The sequence below is a fragment of the Sodiomyces alkalinus genome (genome assembly GCF_003711515.1).
Source record: "Sodiomyces alkalinus F11 unplaced genomic scaffold SODALscaffold_9, whole genome shotgun sequence".
Taxonomy (NCBI): domain Eukaryota; kingdom Fungi; phylum Ascomycota; class Sordariomycetes; order Glomerellales; family Plectosphaerellaceae; genus Sodiomyces; species Sodiomyces alkalinus.
In genome coordinates, this window is record NW_021167087.1 from 917263 (window position 1) to 939116 (window position 21854).

At 51.9% G+C, this 21854-nt stretch overlaps 8 protein-coding genes across 8 annotated transcripts; 2 read left to right on the plus strand and 6 right to left on the minus strand.

Moving 5' to 3' along the window:
* Nucleotides 1–293: 293 nt before the first annotated feature.
* Nucleotides 294–3022, minus strand: SODALDRAFT_335476 (S-adenosyl-L-methionine-dependent methyltransferase). The gene is made up of 12 exons (XM_028612465.1): nucleotides 2703–3022; nucleotides 2552–2587; nucleotides 2325–2418; nucleotides 2219–2241; nucleotides 2107–2125; nucleotides 1888–2016; nucleotides 1775–1797; nucleotides 1656–1693; nucleotides 1434–1571; nucleotides 1083–1342; nucleotides 856–1012; nucleotides 294–793 (listed from the first exon to the last, which is right to left on the minus strand). The coding sequence occupies exons 1-12, from the start codon at nucleotides 2766–2768 to the stop codon at nucleotides 748–750; spliced, it is 1029 nt and encodes a 342-aa protein (XP_028464181.1). The 5' UTR covers nucleotides 2769–3022; the 3' UTR covers nucleotides 294–747.
* Nucleotides 3023–5507: 2485 nt separating this feature from the next.
* On the plus strand, nucleotides 5508–6246 carry SODALDRAFT_325724 (hypothetical protein; the record flags this gene model as incomplete). Its single annotated transcript, XM_028610007.1, has 2 exons — nucleotides 5508–5826; nucleotides 5981–6246. 2 exons carry the CDS (start codon nucleotides 5508–5510, stop codon nucleotides 6244–6246), a joined length of 585 nt encoding a protein of 194 aa, XP_028464182.1.
* A 263-nt stretch (nucleotides 6247–6509) lies between these two features.
* SODALDRAFT_281770 (inositol monophosphatase family protein) lies at nucleotides 6510–7598 on the minus strand (the record flags this gene model as incomplete). Its single annotated transcript, XM_028608305.1, has 1 exon — nucleotides 6510–7598. The coding sequence occupies one exon, from the start codon at nucleotides 7596–7598 to the stop codon at nucleotides 6510–6512; it is 1089 nt and encodes a 362-aa protein (XP_028464183.1).
* A 153-nt stretch (nucleotides 7599–7751) lies between these two features.
* Nucleotides 7752–9180, minus strand: SODALDRAFT_218458 (hypothetical protein). Its single transcript, XM_028607317.1, has 4 exons — nucleotides 8931–9180; nucleotides 8117–8866; nucleotides 7967–8032; nucleotides 7752–7900 (listed from the first exon to the last, which is right to left on the minus strand). The coding sequence occupies exons 1-3, from the start codon at nucleotides 8968–8970 to the stop codon at nucleotides 7971–7973; spliced, it is 852 nt and encodes a 283-aa protein (XP_028464184.1). The 5' UTR covers nucleotides 8971–9180; the 3' UTR covers nucleotides 7752–7900; nucleotides 7967–7970.
* A 1127-nt stretch (nucleotides 9181–10307) lies between these two features.
* Nucleotides 10308–12204, minus strand: SODALDRAFT_345769 (MFS general substrate transporter; the record flags this gene model as incomplete). The annotated part of the gene is made up of 2 exons (XM_028613219.1): nucleotides 10308–12019; nucleotides 12053–12204. The coding sequence occupies 2 exons, from the start codon at nucleotides 12202–12204 to the stop codon at nucleotides 10399–10401; spliced, it is 1773 nt and encodes a 590-aa protein (XP_028464185.1). The 3' UTR covers nucleotides 10308–10398.
* A 491-nt stretch (nucleotides 12205–12695) lies between these two features.
* On the plus strand, nucleotides 12696–14883 carry SODALDRAFT_325727 (hypothetical protein; the record flags this gene model as incomplete). Its single annotated transcript, XM_028610008.1, has 3 exons — nucleotides 12696–12732; nucleotides 12869–13078; nucleotides 13457–14883. 3 exons carry the CDS (start codon nucleotides 12696–12698, stop codon nucleotides 14881–14883), a joined length of 1674 nt encoding a protein of 557 aa, XP_028464186.1.
* Nucleotides 14884–15647: 764 nt separating this feature from the next.
* On the minus strand, nucleotides 15648–17327 carry SODALDRAFT_281821 (galactose transporter; the record flags this gene model as incomplete). The annotated part of the gene is made up of 2 exons (XM_028608308.1): nucleotides 15648–15989; nucleotides 16074–17327. 2 exons carry the CDS (start codon nucleotides 17325–17327, stop codon nucleotides 15648–15650), a joined length of 1596 nt encoding a protein of 531 aa, XP_028464187.1.
* A 76-nt stretch (nucleotides 17328–17403) lies between these two features.
* SODALDRAFT_218492 (hypothetical protein) lies at nucleotides 17404–17706 on the minus strand. Its single transcript, XM_028607318.1, has one exon. The coding sequence runs from the start codon at nucleotides 17619–17621 to the stop codon at nucleotides 17463–17465; it is 159 nt and encodes a 52-aa protein (XP_028464188.1). The 5' UTR covers nucleotides 17622–17706; the 3' UTR covers nucleotides 17404–17462.
* Nucleotides 17707–21854: the final 4148 nt, after the last annotated feature.

Below are 21854 nucleotides of genomic sequence, written 5' to 3' on the forward strand. Positions count from 1 at the left end.
TGGGACCATGCAGGGAGGCTGGTGGTACGAAGATCACTGCCGAGATGTAACAATACCACCATGGCACCAACCGTCAGATCTAACATGACTTGAATTCGATGTAACTGTAACGATACACATCAATCCAACCCCCCACGTTGTGCCAATTATCATGTCGAGGAGCTCGGTCGGGGGACTGCATGAGAAATGACCCTACAGTCAGCGGTCTACACCTACCGTGACGGGCATCATGATTCATACCGAGCAGTGATCGTCTGATGAAGAGAAGGGATTGATGCTGGAGAACAGGAAAGCGCCTGTGATCTCATTGTTCAGGGGTTATCGTCAGTCAGGGGGTATTATATCCTCCCCCCCCTACCCCCCGTGATAATTCTAACCACCTATATATATTTCACCGCAGGTACTAGAAGTAAGAAGTCATAAAGTGTAAACTGGACTGCCCGCCATAAGTGTGAATATGTGGTGCAAAATACCTGATCTGTCCGGGCAGAGACAACCTGAACCCCATTCAGTCACGCATCGTCGGTGTAGAACAACTATCATAACGATCATATACTCATGTGGCGAAGACCTTATGCAATCAAATGCCGCTTGACCAAGGAAGAATAAGAAGAAGAAAAAGTAAGAGTAAAGCAAAGGGGAAAAACTCCGGCCAAGGCACTCCAACTTTCAAACTTGACACTTTCACCATCAACAGTCAAATGAGGGCCTCGAGATTTCTTTCCTCCTGCTATACCATTGATGCACCTAAGTAGAAGCGGCAGCAACTGGCTTCTGCGCATACGTGACAATGCTATACTTTGTCAGTCTCTGCACTTTCCCTTGCGGGCCTTGTTTTGGCATTGGGTTTCTTACATGGGCCAGTACGCGTGATACCGGGGGTTGCGCATATCCCTCCGGACCTCAGCCGTGAACACTTCAACCTCCTCAGGCAACCAGCCGAGGACTCGGGTGAAGAGGGCGAGAGTGATGGCCTGCAGGCCTCCGCCCATGTTTTCGTTTGCCCACATGCCTGTTTGCCCATCAGTCAGTGTCAGGGGAGAGAACAGAAAAAAAAAAAGAAAAAAAAGGAGACGACAGACCCAGTTCCTTGTACTTGGCATCCTTGGGCCACCGGTTCGTCGGCCACTTGTAAATAACATCATTAATGTTCGTAAACCCCGCATCCAGAAGATTCTTCTTGTGCGACTTGACGGCATCCATGGGCCGGCCAATCTTCGCGGCCGCTTCCGCCGTCAGATCCGTCCATTTCTGAAGGGGACAGTCCTTGGGGAGAGTGTCGTCGTCGGAGGTAACATAAGCAATGTCGACAAACTCGATCCATCCTCCTGGGTTCATGTTTCTATTTTTAACGTTAGCATGAGCCGCATGGGTTACAGGAAAGTTGAAAACGTTATTGCGCAGTGTTCGAGTTGTTTTCTACTAAAACTCACTCATAGGCCTGCTGCGTGAATCGTGACCAGTTGGCGAGGGAACCGGTCATCATGCGTGTGTAGACAAAGTCGAACTTGGTCTCGTAGGCCCAGGGCTCTTCGACGTCGTCGACGAGGAAGATGACATTCGGGGGGACGCTGTGAAGAAAGCACAGGCAAGGCCAATCAGTTAGCAGCGAGGATAAGCAGTCGATGCAGACCCGGGTGGGATCGATGACTGACTAGGTCGGCTGGATAGGAGAGAGGTCGACGCCGAGGACCTAAGTAGCACATGTGAGTCGAACATCCCCCCCTCCCCCCCTTTTTTAGGCCATTTCTGCTTCGACAAATAAACGGCATACCGCAGCTTCAGGGTGTTCATCAGCTGAAATGGGTTGTCCCCAAGTTAGCCCCTTACAGAACATGCAAATCACACAACTACCACCCGTTACGAAGGGTCACCAGCCACACGTACCAAAGTCCATGGCCCAAATCCCGGTGCCTGTGCCGACATCAAGCACCCGATGCAGGGGCTTATCTTTCCCGGCCGGTGAGATGTGCAGCTTCCCGTCGAACGTCATGCATAAGAGATTATGCTGCAGATCTGGACCTTTCCGTTAGACAAGGCTTGCTGCTCTGGGCATGAGACGAGGGGTAACTATTGGATCGGATCTCGCAGGTCCCCTTTCCTTACCTAGACGCTCTTGTTCTACCTGCATTTCGGCGAGGGTTTGACGTTAATGGAATTTTCCTTGGCTCCAGTCACCCCTCCTCAATCAGGACGGCCAGGACGACGCGCAACCCACCTCATCGTTCGGAAAGTTGTAAGCTGTGAGGTGGGTGGTCAATCAATGAGCGACCAAGTTTCTCCATCGCAAGGCCAAGGGGTTTAATCAAGCTGAGGGAGCTCACATCCATCCTTGAAAGCATGATACCGCCGGCCGTTCTCATGGCGATATCGGGCGATAGATGAAGCGAGCGACGTCGTGTCGGACTGGCCACTTCCCTAATTGCGAATGCATGTTAAGATGCTGTGCGACGAATGACGGATCATGGGCCAAAAGGAGAAGCATATCGAGGTAAAGAGGGTTCCCCGAAGTGCTCCGGGGGGAGGGGGGGGGACGGAGGGGAAAACTCACATCATCGAACAGGGAGTCCGTATCACTCCTCGCTTCCTATAGAGATAAAAAAAGAACGGGATTGTGTCAATGCGACGAACCGTTCCAAGACGTCATGCTTGCCGCAGAGATCAAATGCGAAGATCACATCTTATGAAAATGTCTTACTTACATGCACGTCTGCCTCCAGGTGAGCCGGGGCCTCATGGGTGGCCGCAGCTTGGTCAGTCGTCGCCATAACGGAAAGATTGTGTGTCTGTCCTTGCTGATAAGCTGCTGTGTCGATCGAACAATCTGGGCAAATGCCAAAAGAGATGTCGGCGCCTGTTTCGTATGACCCGCGTGCGTGCTTGATTGGCAAAGGGTCACAAGGTGACACAAGAGCCAGGGGGAGAGAGGGGGGAGGAAGGCGACAATGCGATGGAAGATGCAGAATGCATACCACACCGAGGGAGGGAAGAAGAATTTTGAGGTGAGATTGATTGTCCGGGGGCCTGGAGGGGTCCGAGTAAGCGGAGAAGAAATGTAAGAAATGTAAGATGGGCTGCCGAGAAATTGACGCGTTCTTTTCTCCTCTTGGCACGGGGGGGCATGGGGGTGCATCATCCTACCTAAACCCTATAGGGGATGGGCGTGGAAAGGTCGCGGATTTCCCCATCTCCGGGCAGAGTGAGGGTGGAGTTAGGGGAAGTTAGGTAGGTCCCTATTGGTGCTGTGCTGCTAACGGTTCGGGGCTATCCGCACTTTTCGGGGAGCCGTCCCGGTCCGGAGTGGCCAATTACATGCTAAGAACGAAAGTAGGATTCGCTGACTGGTTCGATTGGTTCAACTTCTACCCCAGCGTCCACCGCACTTTTGCTCTGGACAAAGTACTTACTTCGCTTGGTAATTTACCGTTTGACGGACATCGGACATTATGGATTGGACGCCAGACTTGCCCCACATTGGCTGGGAATCAATGTTAAATCATGTTGTACGACCAGTCTGTCAAACAGTGCACGTGGCCATTATCGGATGATGCGGAGGTCGGAGACTAAGAACGGGCTGTGGGTTAGTATAACCATAGACTCGCCGCCCACTCAAATGCAGAGAGATCCTCAATGCTCAAGCCCACAGATATTAAACAGTATACGCCAGTTCAGGTCTGAGATCTAGTAACTCGAGGCGTTTGCGGGGTTCGAGGGTACGAAAAGAAGTTAATATGTGCCACCTGTTGTTACCTTGGATGTAGGCGTACTCGTGTGGAAGCGTGGACGGTACTACCTACACATATGGTCCTCCTTCCCATTAAATGATAAGACTGCTTTTAGAGGGAAAGAGCTTCAGGTAGTTACCGATACGAGTCTACGGTTGATAGTACACAACTCCCCTGCAGCGGGTGGCACATCAAGGTAGAGTACCATTAGGTAGTGGTAAGTCATGGTTCTTCTCTTTTTTCCTCTGCTGATAGTCTTATTGATGAACTCCGTTGAAGATTAGGATATTATGTAGTAAATAATTCCGAAGGAGGACAGTGTCTCCTAAGAGCTCTAACTGACCTCTGACCCTTAGTAAGTACAATCACAGTGCGGTAAGGTTAAGATAATCGCGTTAAAGCTACCTTCTACTCCTGAATAAACGCTTTTTCTAGGAAAGGTATATACTTTCTCATAGTGTAATTAGTCTTCACTTTCTATAGTATCCAGGCCGTCGAGTTGCCGAGTTGCTTATGATAGACGATATTCTAATTCTTATATATTCTAGCGAACAGTTAAAGAACGAAGAATAACTATATACGTAAAGCAACTTAGACATTGCTAATACTTATATCACAGCCAACTCCATCTAGACAACTCAGCTGTCGGTAAAGTTGCCAATGTGTCTTGGCATATGAGAGCTCCTGGTCGAAGGGAAGCTCAGGGAGTCTTGTTGTCCCACAATGCAATTTGCAGCATAATTAATCGAATCGTCAATGCAGACTGGAAAACGTCCAACGTCCCCTTTTTCTTTCCCTTCCCCCTTGGTCTTCTTCTTCTTCTTCTTCTTCCATTTTTTTTTTTGCCCTGCTGAGGGAGCGGATCCGTAAACACGGTAGCCCTGGACCGCCGAACCTAAACTGGACATATCACCGGTCAAGGGCCAGGCCGTCCGAGGAACAAGTAAACAAAAAGGCGATTCAACGTGGCAGCTCATCTCGCATTCACTGACAATTGGTCTGCATGCGTGTCATCGGCTAACCGGCAGCGGCGACAGCAGCTCGAACAAAACCCCCGACAGTCTGACTCTCACTCTCGCATTCGGCTTACTGTAGTCTGTAGGTAATAGTAATAGTAGCCTACTATGTATTACGGTATCACCCTTCAGCTTGGCACCTGACTTCCCAAATTCCCCAACCATAAACCACGGAGAAATACAAAACAGCAGATCATACGTACCTACGTTGTAAGTACGTGTACGGATACTACGAAGTGCCTACGTAGCCTTCAACGGCTCCGGGCTCCGAGGGACTCTTTGAGTCTTTCTGTCTGTGCTTTTTTGGAGTCGGCTTGGATGGGTGCGAATCATGCGATTTCACCTCAACGACCAATCGGCGTGCATCATGTTACATGTAGCGTCTGCCCTTGTCCGCGAACCCCGAGGGCCCGAGCTTTCTCGTATTCCCCCGGCAGCTGACGTCAAGGGTAGTCCCCCGCCTCCGGGGATCGAGTGTCATTCGTCCTTCGCTGGCGGGTCGATGACCGCCACCGCCTCAGCATGAAGATCGTCCGGGCTAGTCTCAAGACTCTCAACCGACGATGCGTTGACGGTGTTGGCAACTTGGCATGCACTGTGCTAACTTGATGCTGACCTTCACATATGAACGACGGAGTAAAATTGGAAAGAAATCAACCAAAAAAAAACCCCGTTCCGCGAGTCTTCATCTTCACTCAAGTCGTACCATCGGAGTCCGGACCGCTCCCTCGTCACCCTCAACGAAACCAGTCATTCTCAATTTATCATGCACTTCTCCCAGGCCTTGGTAGCCTTTTTCGCGGCCGCGGCATGTGCCTCGCCTGTGAAGTCCAGGGACGATGATGCCTGCAAGAATAACTTCGGTCCCTTTGGCATCATGGCCCTCCGATCCGCCAGCCCCATCCATTTCGCCCAAGGCAGCGCAGCCAGGAACAGCCTGTTCCTGAACCTCCCCGAGCAAAACGCCACCTGCACCGACGGGCCCGCCCCCAGCGGTGCCATTTTCACCCTCATCGATGGCAATCTGTACCTCTACGCCGAGCCCGAGCCGTATCAGCAGATCTTCGTTGACCGTTCCGGAATGGGTGAGTTTTTCGTATGCAGGGGCTGCGTGGAGAGAGAGAGAGAGAGAGAGAGAGGAAAGAAGAAGAAAAAAGAAGAAAAAAAGAAGAAAAAAGGAAGAAGTAGATGAAGGAAAAGATGTAACAGAGTTGCTAACTCACGTGCGAACCACAACAGGCCAGGGCATAGTAGGCTACACAACCGGCGATCAACCCCTGCCGCGCAACGCCGAGCGGGAAGGCTGGGAGCTCGATGCCAACAACAACCTCTCCTTCAAGGGCACCGGGCTTCTCGCTTGCCCGAATAGCATTGATGGCGCCTGGAGGATCTGGCTTTCCGTGGGCATTGGCAAGCCCGCCGGCCAGGAGGGGTGCCTCGGATTCTCCCCGCGTGCTATTGAGCTCACTGAACCCCAGAGCTGCGAGTACACGTACATGCAGTGAGTACACGCAGTGAGGAAACTGGAAACCCGACTGTCAGAGTCAAGCTGGACAAGTCATGTTGTTGGGCCGTTTGAGATATTGTTATGAGGCCTCGGCCAAGACGAGATGCGTGCCTTTTAAGTCTATTAATGCGTGATTTTGCCGTTCCCCCATACCAAAGCGAACACTACCGTGTCTAATGATAATCCACCCGTTCCTGTTTTCCGCTTTCCCTTGTACTCATTTATTTTCCCTTCCTTTTCTTCCCCTCCTTTCTTTCCCCTTCACCGTAGCAAATGTCCCTGGCCCCCTTCCCTCAACACCTCCCTTACCGTCTCCAGCACACGACCATGTATGCCAGGAGGCGCAGCAACCCAACCATAATTGGAGACCATCTTACGGCCCACCTTCAGATCGGGCGCCTTCCCATCCACGTCGGTGACCTTCCCCCCGACCTCTTCGAAGAGGAGCATGGCCCCCGCATGGTCCCAAATCTTCCCCTGCCTCTCGCGCCGCGCGTACGCCCAGACCGTCACGTTCGCATAGCCCATGGCCAGCGTAGCCCACCGCGGCACCCAGCCCAGAAGATCGTTGCCCGGGTACTCCATGCCGAGCCTCGCGGCGACCTTCTCATTGACGCCCGGGGAAGAAGAGCCCGCCGCCGTGCTGGTGACGAAGCGCAGCTTCTCCGGCGTTCCCTCGTGGCGGGGGAGTCGGTCGCCCACGAGACCAGCCGGTCCCGCCAAGGGCCGACGGAACGCCCCGCGTCCCCGAACGCCGTACAGGATGGACCCGCCTTTCGGGTCGGGATCGACCGACTGGTCGGTGACGGGGTAGGTAGCCTGCGGGCTGAGGTTGGGCAGGCCGACGACGGCGACGGTCTGCTCGCCGTCGACGAGGAGGCATGCGTTGATGGCGTAGATCTCGCCGCGGAGGAAGGTCTGCGTGCCGTCGATGGGGTCGAACACCCAGACCCTGCCCGTGCCGGGGACGCCCAGGCCGGCGCGGTCGACGAGCGTGCACAGGCGCTCCGGGGAGTCCGGGATCTGGGGCGCCCCGTCGGACTCGGCGAGGTCGGTGTCGGCGGCGACCTCTTTCAGGACGGTCCATACGCGGTCGAGGAGGGCCGGGTTCGCGCGCAGGTCGTCGGCGGTTTCTTCGCCCACAAAGGCGTCGCCTGGGAAGGCGGCGGTGAGGGCGGCGGTGAGGAGGGCTTGGACGGCGAAGTCGGCGACGGTGACGGGGGAGTGGTCATCCTTGGCGATGTGGCTCACGCGGTCTCCGGCTGCGGCGAGGACGGCTTTGCTGAGGTGGGCGGCACGCTGGACTGCGGCGATGGCGGTTTGGAGCTCATGTTGGTGTGGTGAGTCCATGATACGGGACGTTTGTCTTTGGACTCTTTTCTTCTCCCTTTAGTCTCTCTGTTCCTAGTGAAGTGAGAATGGTTGAATAAGTTGTTGGAAAAATCAGAGGAAGGGGAAGTGTGGGTTATGTGTCACGGGTGAGTGAGTGATGACTCCTTTGCTGAGGTGAAAAATTGACGAAAGCATAACGCAACTCAGATTATAGAGTGGGCAGGTGGCGTCGGGGCTGCCATTGTCTTTACCAGCCGCCAACAACGTTCCGATACCAGAAGTGCGGCCCTCACCGATGTACCTACGTTGTACAGTAATACCTTAAGGTAGGTACCTAAGGTATTCGTCATTCGACCAAGGGCAAGTTTCCCTCATTATCTCCTTACCACGTCAAAGGCCGGCTGATGTTCCGGCCGGAAATTCGTGCGTTCTTGTCTGCAGTATCCGTTTGACTGCCATAGAGGGAATTATAGTTAGCTTCGAGGCGTCCCGCGATGTTCGTGAATGCAATGATTGATGGATCCGCCAGCACTCACCATCCTCCCAGGCCAGAGGCTTGACGTTAGAAACGGCAATTTCCCACCAAAGCCTCAGACACCACGTGCCAACCAGCGCATCCCTCCACTTCCTCTCCAACGTCTCGACGATCTGCAACCTGTAGATCCCATCCTCGCTCGTCTCGTACGCCAGGATCCGGCCCTGGCCCTCCCCTCCGTCGCGCCACTCATACCGGCCCCGTTCTCGCGCATGCACGACAAACACGAGCTCCTTCTCCTCCAAGTTCGCCCCTTCCCGCGGCCTCGTGGCCCGCCAGGCCCGATATCCGTTCAGAGATGACGACGACGACGCGGACGAAGAGGATGCATGTGTCGACGACAACCCGAAGAAGCCACGTCCGAATCCCGATCGGGGACGGTGCAGCCTGAGCCCTACCTGGCCCAGGTTCGACCGCGAGACCGACTCGAGATGGTACTCGAACGACGGGCCCGTTATGGGAGGCGGGCGGAGGAGGCTGAAGATGTGCTTCTCGCGCGCCGAGGCGGTGGCGCTGGCGGCGGTGTCGCGGACGCGGTAGTCGAAGCGGAAGAGCTCGACTGTCGTGTTCGACGCGCGGAGGTGGCCCACGGCGTGGGATAGGCGGTAGAGCGGCGGCGAGGAGGGGCTGGATCCCCCGTGGATCGTGGTCCCTGCTAGAAGAAGCGTTTCGGGTGGGAGAATGTCGCTGTGGGCTGGGCCCTGGCTGTTTTTGGCTTCGACATAAGGGGGAGGAGCGCGAATGCTGCTTTCTGCGGGGTCGGGGTCAGTGATGGAGCCGGAGGATGAGGACTCAGGAGTGGTAGGTCTCTTTACCAGTGGTATCTATAATCTGACTTTCGGTTCCCTCTTCCATGAGTTGGTGGAAGAAATGGTCGACTGGTGAACGGGACTGACTTGGGTTTGTTAAAGTGAAGAAGTGTATCTTAGTGGGTGCCTTAGCGAATGGGGATTCCTGGCCTTCTCAGGTCTGTGACAAATCAGATTTCAGGGGCCGATCATAACCGGGTACAGGAACTGTGCTACGATGCGAAAGTGAGAACTCCAACGTCTCAAACTATGCGACCAGTGAGATAGACTATAGAAGCCTGTGGCTTTTGGGTGCTTTCCTTATTTGTACTAGGAGCTCTGCTAATGATCACGGGTATTACGGCTGATATTCTCCGTAAGGTACACATGATTCTCTGATGCAGATGAGGATATGTACGTACCTCCTCACTCGGTATATACTGTAACGTTAGGTATACAACGTAGTGCACGCAACACATCCCCCGGAGATAAGAAATACTCAACCACAGCCACCATGGCACTCGTCTAAGCTACTATGTAAGATCGGAGTAAATTCACCAAAGTAATCATCTCATGCATCTCAGGTTTGACGTCTTTGCGTCTGAATATAAAATCAGGATGTAGCTATTAAATCTTACAGGGTCCGTCTGTCATTGTTCTGAATTTTGTCTCATTGTATCTCCAAGACTCTAACAGAATACTTCTATGATTCTATCACACAGATAGAAGTGAGTCAAGTGACTTGCTGCAATAGAAGTATTATTCAGCAACAGAAGTTATTAGTTCCTGACTTGGAATGGAGTATTTTGTACTGTCGACGTCATGGGATGAGCAAATATATTCTATACGGATGGTTTTGTGTTGCATTATCTCCAGCTCTTTGCTCTTTCCATTTTCCTCGACCCAATAACAGTTTAGAGTTTTCCGGTTTCGCCGAGCGTAGAGGTTCCCCTGAATATAGCATTTGGCTGTGTACTTTAGACAACTCACCTTGACTCTTACAATTGGGGTTGATATTACTTATCTGGCTGGCTTGGGCTGAGAAAACGCTGTAATGTAAAACCCGCAAAGGAGAAGAAAAAAACCCATTTTTTTTTCTTCACTTGTCGTAGCGAGTGACACAAACTGTTGGCCTTATTCTGCATTGTGCACAGTGTACGGACCTTCACCAAGCTGGGAACGAGCTGGCGCCATACAAGGCATAGTATGGTAAAGTAGTCAGGAGTAATTTGTAAATGAAAGTCCAGCGAAGAGAAACCGCTGGCAAAGTTATCAAAGTCAAACTCTCAAAGAGTTCCCCAATGCTGCGGTAAAGCTCATTGCTGTCGCCTTGATAACTTGTTTATCAAAGCTGGTGTCTCTAGTCCATCTACCGTTCTATTCAGCGGTATTAATACGGAATATCTGGGTTAAAGAAAACAAACAAAAGGGAAAACGGAAAATAAAACGATGGATGGACTCGGTTGACAGTCCAGGACCCCAGGTTACAGTCCTCTTACTTCCCGAATGACTGCCGCGTGTGGACCCGATCAATATCAAACGGATTCCCTTCATATATCGCCGAAGTCCTACGACGAGTGGACGCTCTGGACCGGGTACGCGCCGCCCGGATGGGCTCAACATCCGCCTCACTCCCCGCCTGCGTGTCCGAGTCCGACTGCCCCTCACCAACGATCGGCTCCACACTCGGCCGCCACGGTTCCAACTCCTGCTCCTTTTCCACCTGCTGCGCATTGTGAAGCTTCCTCATAAACGCATCCGACTGGGAGGCGAACTTGCACCGCGCCCGGATGGCAGCGCCATACTTGTAGAAAAGGAACGGGAACGGCACGCAGGCGAGGGCCAGAAACGCAGGGATCGACGACGCCCAGTGGATGCCCAGGTCGTCGTACATGTAGTTGGTGAACAGCGGGAAGGCCGTGCCGAACAGGGAGCGGATCACCGAGCTGGCAGCAAGCACCGAGGCGGCGAAAATGGTGTAGGCGTCGACGAGGTAGTTCATCAGACTCAGGAAGACCAGGACCATGCCGAACCCGAACGGCACGCCGGCCGCGACGCTGGCCATCCAGTGGACCGAAGCGCCGTTCGTCCACGCGAACCAGAAGAGGCCGACGGGCATGGCGATGGAGCCGATCATGGCAGCCGGGAGGCGGGTTTCCGGGGGCGCGAACCCGCCGTGCTGCTCCGCGATCTTGGCGAAGCGCTTGTTCCCCGTGATGGCGAGCGCCATGGCGAACAGCATCCCCACCATGATCCCGAGGAAGGCCAGGCCGCCGATGCCCTGGTTCCAGCCCCGGTTGTGCTGGTAGACGATGGGGAAGGTGGCGAAGAGCATGTACAGCGTCCCGTAGACGATCGCCATGTAGAGGGACAGCAGCAGGACGATGGGTTCCTTGAAGAGGAGCGCCCAGGGACGCGACAAGGCGGCCTTGAACGACTCGGAGAGCGTGATCCTCCCGCTCTCGTGGTCGATCCGGCTCACGTAGCACTTGCCCGTCATCTTCGATAGCTTATCGGCCCGTCTGCGCAGGAGAACGGGGGCGTACGTCTCGGGGACGAACAGGGTTCCCAGGATCCAGACGGCACCGGAGAAGGCGGCCAGGAAACCCATAACCCAGCGCCAGCCGGCGTTCATGCCCAGGAACCCGCCGATGATGGGGCCGAGTACGGGACCCAGGAAGGGGGCGACGGCGAACAGAGCCATGGCGAGGCCTCGTTCCGACGCCGGGAAGATGTCGGCGATGACGCCGCCGGCGTTGGTCAGCGGCGACGACCCGAAGGCACCGGAGAAGAAACGGAGGATGATCAGGGTTTGGGCGTTCTGGGCTCCCGCGCACCCGGCGTTGAAGGCCGTCATGGCGGCGTAGGTGCCGAAAAACAGGACCTGGCGGCCGAACAGCTCGCTCAGGGGAGCCCAGAGGAGGGGCCCGACGGCGAAACCGAGCACGAACAGCGATACGCCTAGGGTTGCCACGGTTTGTCCTATTTGGAATTCTTGAATGATCTCGATGATGCCGCCTGTGTACGCCGAGGAGAGGAGGGCGACGGCCAGGGTAGCGATGGCCATGACAAGGGTCATGAACCATTTCCTGCGGCGGCTGAATTCCATGGGATTCCTTGGATCGTCGGGTATCCAATACATGATATACGGGTCGTCTTGCGTGCCGGAACCTGGGTAGTTGTAGTTGGTAACGGCTGGCGTTATACCCGTCTGGTCGACGATGAGCCGCCAGTAGGGAATTCGACCACTTCCGACGGGTTCTGGCCCGCCGGTCTTGTGATTGGCGCCACATCCGGACATTATGAATGCTTGTGGTTGCAACTAGACTTTGTAGATATTAATGAGAATATCGCCTGCTCATGGTTTAGAAGAATCGGGACTGATGAGAGTGATGAGACGGAGGTGTAGTAGAATCAAGTAGCAAAGTAGATCAACGCGACGAAATGGGAAATCCAGAGAACGAGGGAGACAGTTAGCCAGCAGGTGGGACTAGGAGATAATAATACTTTTTTGTAGGCACAAGAAGAATCTGAAGAAGAGGTAGGATACGACGGATCGAGGCACACATTGTCCACACTAAGGACTGGGTCCCAACGGAGTATTCCGCCTTCGGATCCGAAGGCGGAATGTAACCCGCGAATCAACATGTCGGACCGGACGGAGTAGACCACGGATCCGACACCCCTGTATGGCTTCGATTTTTTTCAGGCACTAAGCCGCTAATGATGACAAGGATAGAAGGGAGAAAAGCCAACGGCAATCATTTGACGGGATAATGTCAAGAATTTCACATGTTCCTGACGCAGTCTGCAGACAGTCTCCGTAGAGGTGAGATGAGACTGAAAGTGGGAGCACGGGATTCAAGGTTTTCCTCTTTCCAAGAGACGACGAATCTATCTTCTTGAAAACGTGAAACCTAATAGAAATACGCCCGCACTGAAATATGAAAGCTCGTTCTGAGCAGTAGCGGTTGTCGGGGCCAAGACGGCCAAGACCGGGGCCAGGCTGAGCCCGACTGCCGACATTTCTCAAGATCTGCGAGTCTACCTCGGCATCTCCGTGCCGATCAGAAAAAAGCCGGCAGAAGCTAGTGATGGCGTGTTGAGCCGACACCAGGATATCCCTGGTAACTTTGCCGACTTGCCGTTCATGGAGTACAACGTACTGTACACATGTATCTTTGATGGGTGGCTCGCTGGTGTTTTGGATGTTAAAGCTGTATAGTAAGGGACGTAGAGGGAGAGAGGAGGAGAAAATAAAGGGAAAAAAGGGGAAGAAAAGGAAAGAAAAGGAAAGGAAAGGGAAGGAAAAGGGAAGGAAAAAGGAGAGACCGATTATGTAATCCAAATGATGTCACGTGATCTATCCTCCACGCTTCGTATCTCGTTCTTCTCCGTCCGTCGGTTCCATCCATCCTCCTCGTCCTCGTGCCAACCTGCCAAGGATCATAGGATCATCGCCACAAACAGAACCCTTAAGCCGACATGACAAGACAGCCCCATATCGGCACCACCATACCATGTCTTTGCTCATCTTGTTGAACACCCCCCAGCCACCTTCGACAATGCCATGACCAATCCACCGTCTATCACCTTCGCCCCCGACGCCGAACCCTTCGAACCCAAGCCGCTCATCGCCGACCTCTTGCGCACTCGATTCTGTATCCCCGGCTCCATCTTCCTCGTCGAATCCATCGAGTCGCTGCCTCTGCTCCGATCACCTCGATGGCGCGCACTCCGCCTGCTTCTCGGCGACGGAGAGCTGTGCATCCAGGCCCTCCTCCGGCCCGAAATGCATCGCTTCGTCGACCTTGCTACCATTCGCCTTGGCTGCTACGTCCGCCTTGGTCACTTTCAACTATACCGAGAGGAAATCGCCCCCCGAGATGCCGACGGCGCCACTAGGTCGATGGTCTACCTTATCGTCCACGACCTGGACACCGTTGGATGGAACATGGCGCTGGTTGAGCCGGAGACCATTCACCTCGAGGACGGACTACAGGAGTCAGAAAGCGATGACGCCGAGGTGGCCGTTGGACCATTCGATGAAAAGGAAACGACGTCGACACAAGAAGAACAACATTTGCTCATTCAAGAGGGCCGCAATGTCTCTTCGGATGCGTCAACACACGTACAACTGAAAGAGGGAGAGTCTATGCGAGAGTCTATGCGAGAGTCTATGCCCCCCGCACAAAAGCCACCGGAAGAAGAGGAGGATTTCATTCCAGACAGCGACATCGACGACCTGCTTGACATGGCTGACGCCGTTGTCTGTGCTCAAGATGAACGCGTCGAACAGCCCCCTTCGCCTGGCCCTGGTGTAGAGAACCCAGTTCGACCCACTGAACCCGAATCGGGCCGTTCGGATGGCCAAGTTGGACTACGACAGGGACAGGGACAAGGGCAGGGAGAGGTACGCGATGGAGATGAGGGCGGTACGCGCCAAGGCCACCATGACACCAAGCCTGCCGCCGCACCCCGCGAGCTGAACCGACCCGTTCACCCACCACCACGCCACCCGACCCTTGCGCCAGTCGCACTCCTCCGCGACTGGGCCCATCCCTCGATTCCCCTTAAACTGACGCCCCTCGCCTCCATCCCCCACCTCCCTTACAAGCAAAACTGGTCCATCAACGTCCTCGCCGTCGTCGTCGCCCTGACCGACGTGGAGCCCTTCCGTTTCCCCCCCTACACCCGCCGGACCGCCCGCCTCGTGGACCCATCCACCCCCAAGCAGGTCCTCCTGACCGTCTTTCTCGATCCCGGGGAGTTTTGCCCCGTCCTCGGCCGTCCCGTCCTTCTCGTGGGTGTCAAGAACCACCTGTTCGATGGCGGTAGCCTCAACAAGTACGCCAGTGACCGCCCGCCAAACTCGTCTGTGAGATGGTGGTACCCCGATCCGTCTCAGCTGGCCTGGTGTGAAGTCGGCGCATTGGTCAGTTGGTGGCGTGAGCGGGGTGACGCTGTCGAGGCGGGGTGAGGTGAAGGGGGGTTGTTCTTCGTTGGTGCGTTGGTGCGTCGACTTCGAGGGCTAGAGATGGGCGACCGAGTGCCAAACGGACCCCTGAAGCGATGAGCGACATTCTTCTTTGCTGTACGTGAATGGTCGTGACATTCTTAGTGACACCGACTGCGTGCTATGCTGCCCAGATTAAGACGTGCGGCCGGGGCTTGATGTCGAGTGGATAGTATCTGGCAAATCTGACGGGCTTCCTCTTGACGCTTGCACCAATCCGATCGAGGGGCGGCCTTGGATCACGACATGGGTCCGGTGGGTCCAATTTCGGAGCCGATCGGGGTTGCATTCGGCCCCACTGCGGACCGAACCGGGTGACGTCGGGCAATATCCATCCCCTGTCCTGTCCTCTCACCTCACTGCTCGAAGGCTCCAAATATTTCTCCGTGAAGATTCATTCCATCAGGTTGTTGGTATCATGTAAAACATTGTCTCGTATTCTCGTAACTAATACAATGGAGCGGGTAGTAATAATACAAAATTAGGTGCAAAGTAGGTGCAGAGTATCTGTAGGGATGTGTAGTTGTACTTGTACCGACCGGCGACCATCCAAACAGGACCCTCCAACGACACTACAACCCCCGGAGTCTCCAAAGAAGAACGCGCTCTATAAAAATGAGAATCCTCCCCATGTCTATAATCTCCCGTTCGTTCCAAAAAAGCCGGCCGTCATAGGGGACATGAAACCAGGAGGAAAGAGAGAAACCCACCACCCCGGTGTACGGTCCTCAAGGCCTAGCCGACTCCCGAATATCCCTCTCGTCGATGCTGTCGGGTTCCCACTTGGCGCTCTTCCAAGGCAGCACGCCGCGGACGTACATTGTGTCGACTTCCTCGAGAGAACGACGCTGCGACTCGACGACGAAGAAGTACACGATGACGGCACCCGCGCCGCTACAAGCAGCGAAGATGTATCCGTAGCGGTAGTTGATGGCGCCGGTGATGAACGGGGTGAAAAAGGAGATGAGGAAGTTCCACAGCCAGTTGCTTGCCGTGGCCAGGCCCATGCAGCGCGCACGGTAGCGGGAGGGGTACATCTCTCCGACGATGGCCCAGACGAGGGGACCCCACTGCATTTGACGATGTCCCGTTAGCGAGGAGGTCGTCAAGAGAATGGAAGGAACACCAGGTGAGAATAACACAAAGACACGTACCGTGGTTGCGAACCCAAAGATGAAAAGACAGGCAAAGGCGATCATGGCGTACCCGACGTTGGGATCGGTGCGGGCGTTGAGGTCATTCGGGTTGTTATCCGGGTACAGCGCAAAAGAGCCCAGCGACGCGAAGACTATCAGGCACATGAACATCCAAACGCCGCCGATGACGAGGGCCGGGCGCCTCCCGTAGCGGTGACCGACCCAGAGGCCGACAAACGTCGACCCGAAGTTGACGGCGCCCAGAATCATGGAGGTGATGTACGAGTTTTCGATGCCGACGGCGTCGAAGATCTGGGTGCCGTAGTAGAAGAAGAAGTTGGCGCCGGTGAGCTGCTGCAGGGCCTGCAGGGTCATGCCGAGGAGGGTGCGGCGCGCCATGGCGGGGCCGGTGAAGAACTCGTGCCACTTGGTCTGGCCGGCGACGCTCTCGGCCTCGAGCTGCTGGCGGATCTCGCGGAGCTCGTGCTGCACCTCGGGGTGTTTCGGGTGGACGCGCGACACGCGGGCCAGGGTGGTGGCGGCGGCGTCGTGGTGCCCGCGGCGGAAGTCCCAGCGGGGGGACTCGCGGAGGAACAGGGCGCCGATGCCCATGACGGTCGGGGCGATGAAGCCGCAGCCCATGGTGATGCGCCAGGCGGCGGGGCTGTAGATGCCCTCGGTGCCGTAGTTGATGCAGTACGAGGTGAAGATGCCGAGGGTGATGAAGAGCTGGTAGGCGCTGACGAGCATGCCGCGGACCTGCTTCGGCGACGTCTCGCTCTGGTACATGGGCGTCAGCACCGAGAGCGCGCCGATGCCGAACCCGCCGACCAGACGGCCGATGGGCACCTGGTACCACGCCGTCCGCGACGTGATGGCCACGATGTTGCCGAGGATGTAGATGATGTTCCAGAACGTGATGCTGTATTTCCGTCCGAGCCGGTCCGCCACGGGCGCGCTGATCAGGGCGCCGAAGAGGCACCCCACGCTGAGGAAGGAGACCATGCACCCGGTGCGGACCCTGCCCAGCTGGTCGCGATCGTCCGTACCTGCATCGTCGCCGAACCGGTGGATAAAGTCGCGCATTTGGAGGTAGCCGGAGATGGCGCCGCCCTCGTATCCGAAAATGAAGCCTCCCAGGGAGACGAGGAGGCCCATGAAGAGAATATGGATGTTGAAGACCTTGATGCGCGGATGATTCGAGTCGGGGCTCTCAGCGCCTGTACGTCTGGCGCGGCCATTCCGTTCAGCACCATCTTCTGGCTTATCCATGATGGATGTACAGTGTGATTCAGTTTGATATGTGAAGAAAGAAACAAAGAATCGACCGGGTTTCGCAATGTTTCTATCGTTTACTCAGCATAAGGTGAACGGCAATATGGTGATATGGTGAAGCGGATGGATGGATTACAGAGGATGTAATGTAAGGGGAGGAGAAAAATAGGGGGGAAAAAAGAAAAGAAAAGAAAAGCAACAACAAGAAACAATATTCCCAGCCAACCGACAAGGGACGCAACTTATGATGGATATCTCCGAGAACAAGGTTCGACGGACCCTGGCTGTCATGACGCGCTGCAGAAGGAGGGACGTTGCTTGGACGTTGCTTGGACGTTGCTTGAACGTTGCTGGAATGTTGGTTGCTTGGACGTTGCTTTGCCACCAGCCACCAGAGTGACCAGACGACTGCCGTGCCGCCCGTGGAAGGTTTTTGACTCGGGGACGGGCCGGACGGCGCCTTAGACGGCGGAAAGTAAATTCTCGTCGGTCACAGGACGTTGAGAAGTAGCGGCCGAGACGTCGCCCGAATCAGTTACTCGCCCCAGTGGTTTGGTCCGTTTAGAAGACCGCCTGGATCCGTTGCCACCATTGGGAAACTCTCTCAAAAGTCTCATGCCACATCGTTCGGCATCGCCTTTGTCCGAGGACAAGAAGGCGACCCAACGAGGTATAAGTCTAGACCACAGACCTGGGTACGAATGACTATCATCCATGGCGTCATCCCCAAATCGGGGTGATAATTGTTGGATTGAGGGGCGTGTGATCCGGCCGGAGTATAGATCCAGAAGATATATGATTGTATTCGTTATATAAAGGAAAGAAGAACAGGAAGGTATAGGTGTTCTAAATATATCTACCCCTTTTCCACGCAAGGAATATAGGGCTAGTCTAGCTAATAAAAACACAGAAAATAGGCTTACGTGTTTTTAGTGCAATATACCCCTTAATTACTATACCCTGATTAGCTTAGTAATTACTTAGCCTAACCTCGCCGGCGCCTTATAGTTAATCTTAAAATAGCTTTAAAGAGTAGTTACGTATCTCTTAAACTTAAGTTAAAAGGCAGGTAAGGAAGCTTATAAAATAAGAAAGAATAATAATAATAGTAGTAAATAATAAAGGAAAGTGCTATTTAAAGTAATTAGTAGATAGGGGAGGTACCGGATATAAATAAAAGGGTTTTAAGGCTCTTCGTAGCCTTCTTTTCCCTCCTATAACCACGATCCTCTTTTAACGATTTTCCGTGGATTTTATACCTCGCCTAATTTTCGGACTTTTTTCTTGTCTTTCCTCCTTAAATAGCCGCTTTTTATCCCTTAAACGCGCTATAGTAAGTTACCGGAGCTCTGATTTTTAAGATAGGTACTAATAGTAGCGTTATTCTAGGCTCCCTTAACCCGTTCTTCTAGCGTTAAGGTTATTAGTGCCGGCCTAACTAAGCCTGCCGGTATTTCTAAGACCCCCGGTAAAAAACCTAATATAAGTGCTCCGGTCCCTTAGCTTTATACTTCCGTTTACGGTCGTAAGGCTCCGGTTATTAATAGATTAGCAGACTCCTAAGAAGCCTAATAAAAAATCTACTAAGGCCGCTAACCCTAACTTTATACCCGTCTCCTTTAATCCGTCCTATATATAGTACGTTAAGGGTATTTACTCTAGAAAATAAAGCTTATTTGACTATTATATCTTTATAGATAGGCGCTCTAATCGTTACCGTAAATACTATAATAGAAATTATACCTATTCGTAAATATAAGTTCTACCCCCTAATTACTAAGAGTTATAAACAAAGATAAAAGCTCTGGGTTAAATCGAAATAAGAAATTTATACTCCGGGGTGCTGCTACTAATAATAGATCCTTAGTTATTATAGTATAATCCCCTTAGTTAAGATATTAGTTAATACCGTAACGGTCCGTAAAATAGGACCCCTTTCCTATAAAGATAATCGTAAGGTAAGTGTTTTAAATCTTATTCCTTAATCGTAAGGCTCCGGCTAATAGTTTTAGCGTAGTTTTTTATAAAATTAAAGTAATATATTAAGTAAATAATTAAATATTTAGAAGACCGATAATACTAAGTAATTCTTTAATAAAAAGGAGCTTAAATACATAGCGGGCCCCGGCGAGGAGGGCTTAACTAAGCCTAGTTTCTCGGCTTATTTTAAAAGTTTAGTAGAGGAGGTAATAGCTTATCGCCTCGGCGACTAGCATGAGTAATAGTAGTAATAGCAGAATATAACGCCGGCTATAGTCTCCGCCGCCCTTTAAGGGGAAATTATTACTCCGGTGGTTAAGAATAGCGGTTCGGTGTTACGGCCATCTGCCTAACATGGACTAACCCTATGGGTACACTGGTGTGTGGCCTATAGGATAACCTAAATAAGGAATAGCACAGAACGACTTAGGGAGTCACATACTAAGTCACGTGTTACCGGGTATAAAGGTACTTAATATACTATCTAGAACGGGCTAGGGTTAATCACTCTATCGGAGTGATTAGTAGGTGATTGGTCACGATAAGATCACCCAGGCATAGCGACTATATAAGGAATAGATATTATAGATCAGGAAACGCTATCACTATATATACTAGAGTATCCTAGGCCTTACTTCTACTAGAGAATAAGGTATCGATTAATCTAAGTCTTCACCTAGACTACTATTCTACGCTTAAACCTACCTTATAAAGAAGACGCCTAGTCTTTACGACGTAACTACGACTAGACTACTACGAACGATAGTTACTGCTCTTTAGTTAATATCCTCTTCTTATTTTAAACTAAAACCTCGACGCTAGTCCCCTATTATCCGCTATACTATAAAGGACCGGAAGCCGTCGTAATATTTTAATCGATCCTATTCGGTAAGTAGACCTTAAAACCTAATAAGCAGTACTCTCTTAATAAGAACGATATATCGAATAACGCTAATACCACGGGCAACGCTACTAGTAACGCTAGAATAACGGCCACTGCGGCCGCCGACCTAATATAAGCTATACGTAATTAAATTATATAACTCTATTAAGAGAACTAGTAACTCCGAGCTTAGATTAAGGCACCACGTCCTAGTAACCTAAGGTATAAATACCCAGAGCCACCTAAGTACGATAGGACTCGGGGATAGCTATAAGGCTTCCTGACCTATCTCCGGGGGTATTTCTTATTCTATAGAAACACCCTTAACACAGAGGAGGCGAAAGTTCTCTACGCTATAGCACTCCTCACAGGAAACACCTATAGATAGTTTAAGCCTATCTACAGGGACTATTTAGAGCACCTTAACGATCCTACTAAGAGGGAGGACGATACTACAGCTATCTTCGGCGAATTCAAGGTCTTCGCTCAGCGACTCGGCGGTATCTTTAGATAACCCGATAAGAAGAGGGTCGCTGCCTAATAACTTAAAAAGCTTCGATAAACTAAGTCGGTAGCCGACTATACCGCTAAGTTCTAATAGATCGCCTTAAAGCTTAACTATAATAACGAACCCCTTATAGACTAATACTATTATAGACTTAAAGATAAAGTTAAGGACGAACTATATAAGCTTAACCGCCTAGAAGATTTTAGCACGTTTATAGCTATAGCTATTCGGATTAATAACCGATAATTTAAATAATAAACAAAGAAACGCTAGAACTCGAATACTATAATACACACTACTTACTATAAGAGGAACTAAGCTAATACTAGTAGAAAGTAACTATACCTATACTAATTTAGGAATACCTCGTATAGATACTATAGTAGTTCTATAAAGCTCGATAATATTAACCGATAGAATAATAAGCAGGGCAGGAAAGATATAAGCAAAGTTAAATACTATAATTACGATAAAATAGGCTACTTCGCGCGTAATTACTAATAGCCTAAGAGAGAACGATCGTAATAATAGGCTGATACGATCGGAAGAGAGAAACTCTAAAAGAAAATTAACGCTATTAAACACCTAGAAATTTATAGGGACGAAACACTATATACTAACCTCTATTAGATAACCTGCTACGATAACTATTATCTAGTATACTAATTAGAAAAGGACGGAGCTAGATATTATCCTAAAAGACCCTAGAAGATACTCGCTATAGTATCTAGTAACGAGTACGATAACGACTATAGCCTTAAAATCCCCGACTAGGATAATAATAGACTAGCTTTATAAATTACCGCAGAAATCCTTTAAGAACACGGATAGACGAAAGAAGAAGCTAAAAGATAGAAGCAGATCTTAGAGATCTAGAAGAAATAGGAAGTCCACACGAATACTAGTAATAAAGGCTTTAGCGCCTTCTAGGAAGTAGGACTTACTCCCGAAGAGAAATACTAGCTTAAGAAAGAGGATTATACACGTTACGTATAGGAGGAAATCGCTAAACTCGAAGAGTAAGATTAAGAAACGGAGTCCGATAGGATCCCGGATAACGACACGAACTTCTAGTATTAACTTATAGAAGTAGCCGACCTAATCGAGGAGGAAACTATCTAGCTATAGATACTTAATTAGCTCGCGGAAGAAC

Excerpts from the sequence above, each read along its gene's own strand:
- SODALDRAFT_335476 (XM_028612465.1), bottom strand. The coding sequence starts at position 2,768 with ATGGCGACGACTGACCAAGCTGCGGCCACCCATGAGGCCCCGGCTCAC. Across the intron at positions 1,798-1,887 it reads GATTTGGGCCATGGACTTTG|CTGATGAACACCCTGAAGCT; the intron begins GTACGTGTGGCT and ends AACCCATTTCAG. Across the intron at positions 1,343-1,433 it reads TTCACGCAGCAGGCCTATGA|AAACATGAACCCAGGAGGAT; the intron begins GTGAGTTTTAGT and ends CGTTAAAAATAG.
- SODALDRAFT_218458 (XM_028607317.1), bottom strand. The coding sequence starts at position 8,970 with ATGGAAGAGGGAACCGAAAGTCAGATTATAGATACCACTG. Across the intron at positions 8,867-8,930 it reads TCAGATTATAGATACCACTG|AAAGCAGCATTCGCGCTCCT; the intron begins GTAAAGAGACCT and ends CCGACCCCGCAG. Across the intron at positions 8,033-8,116 it reads GCCTCTGGCCTGGGAGGATG|TCAAACGGATACTGCAGACA; the intron begins GTGAGTGCTGGC and ends CCTCTATGGCAG.
- SODALDRAFT_218492 (XM_028607318.1), bottom strand. The coding sequence starts at position 17,621 with ATGACAGCCAGGGTCCGTCGAACCTTGTTCTCGGAGATATCCATCATA.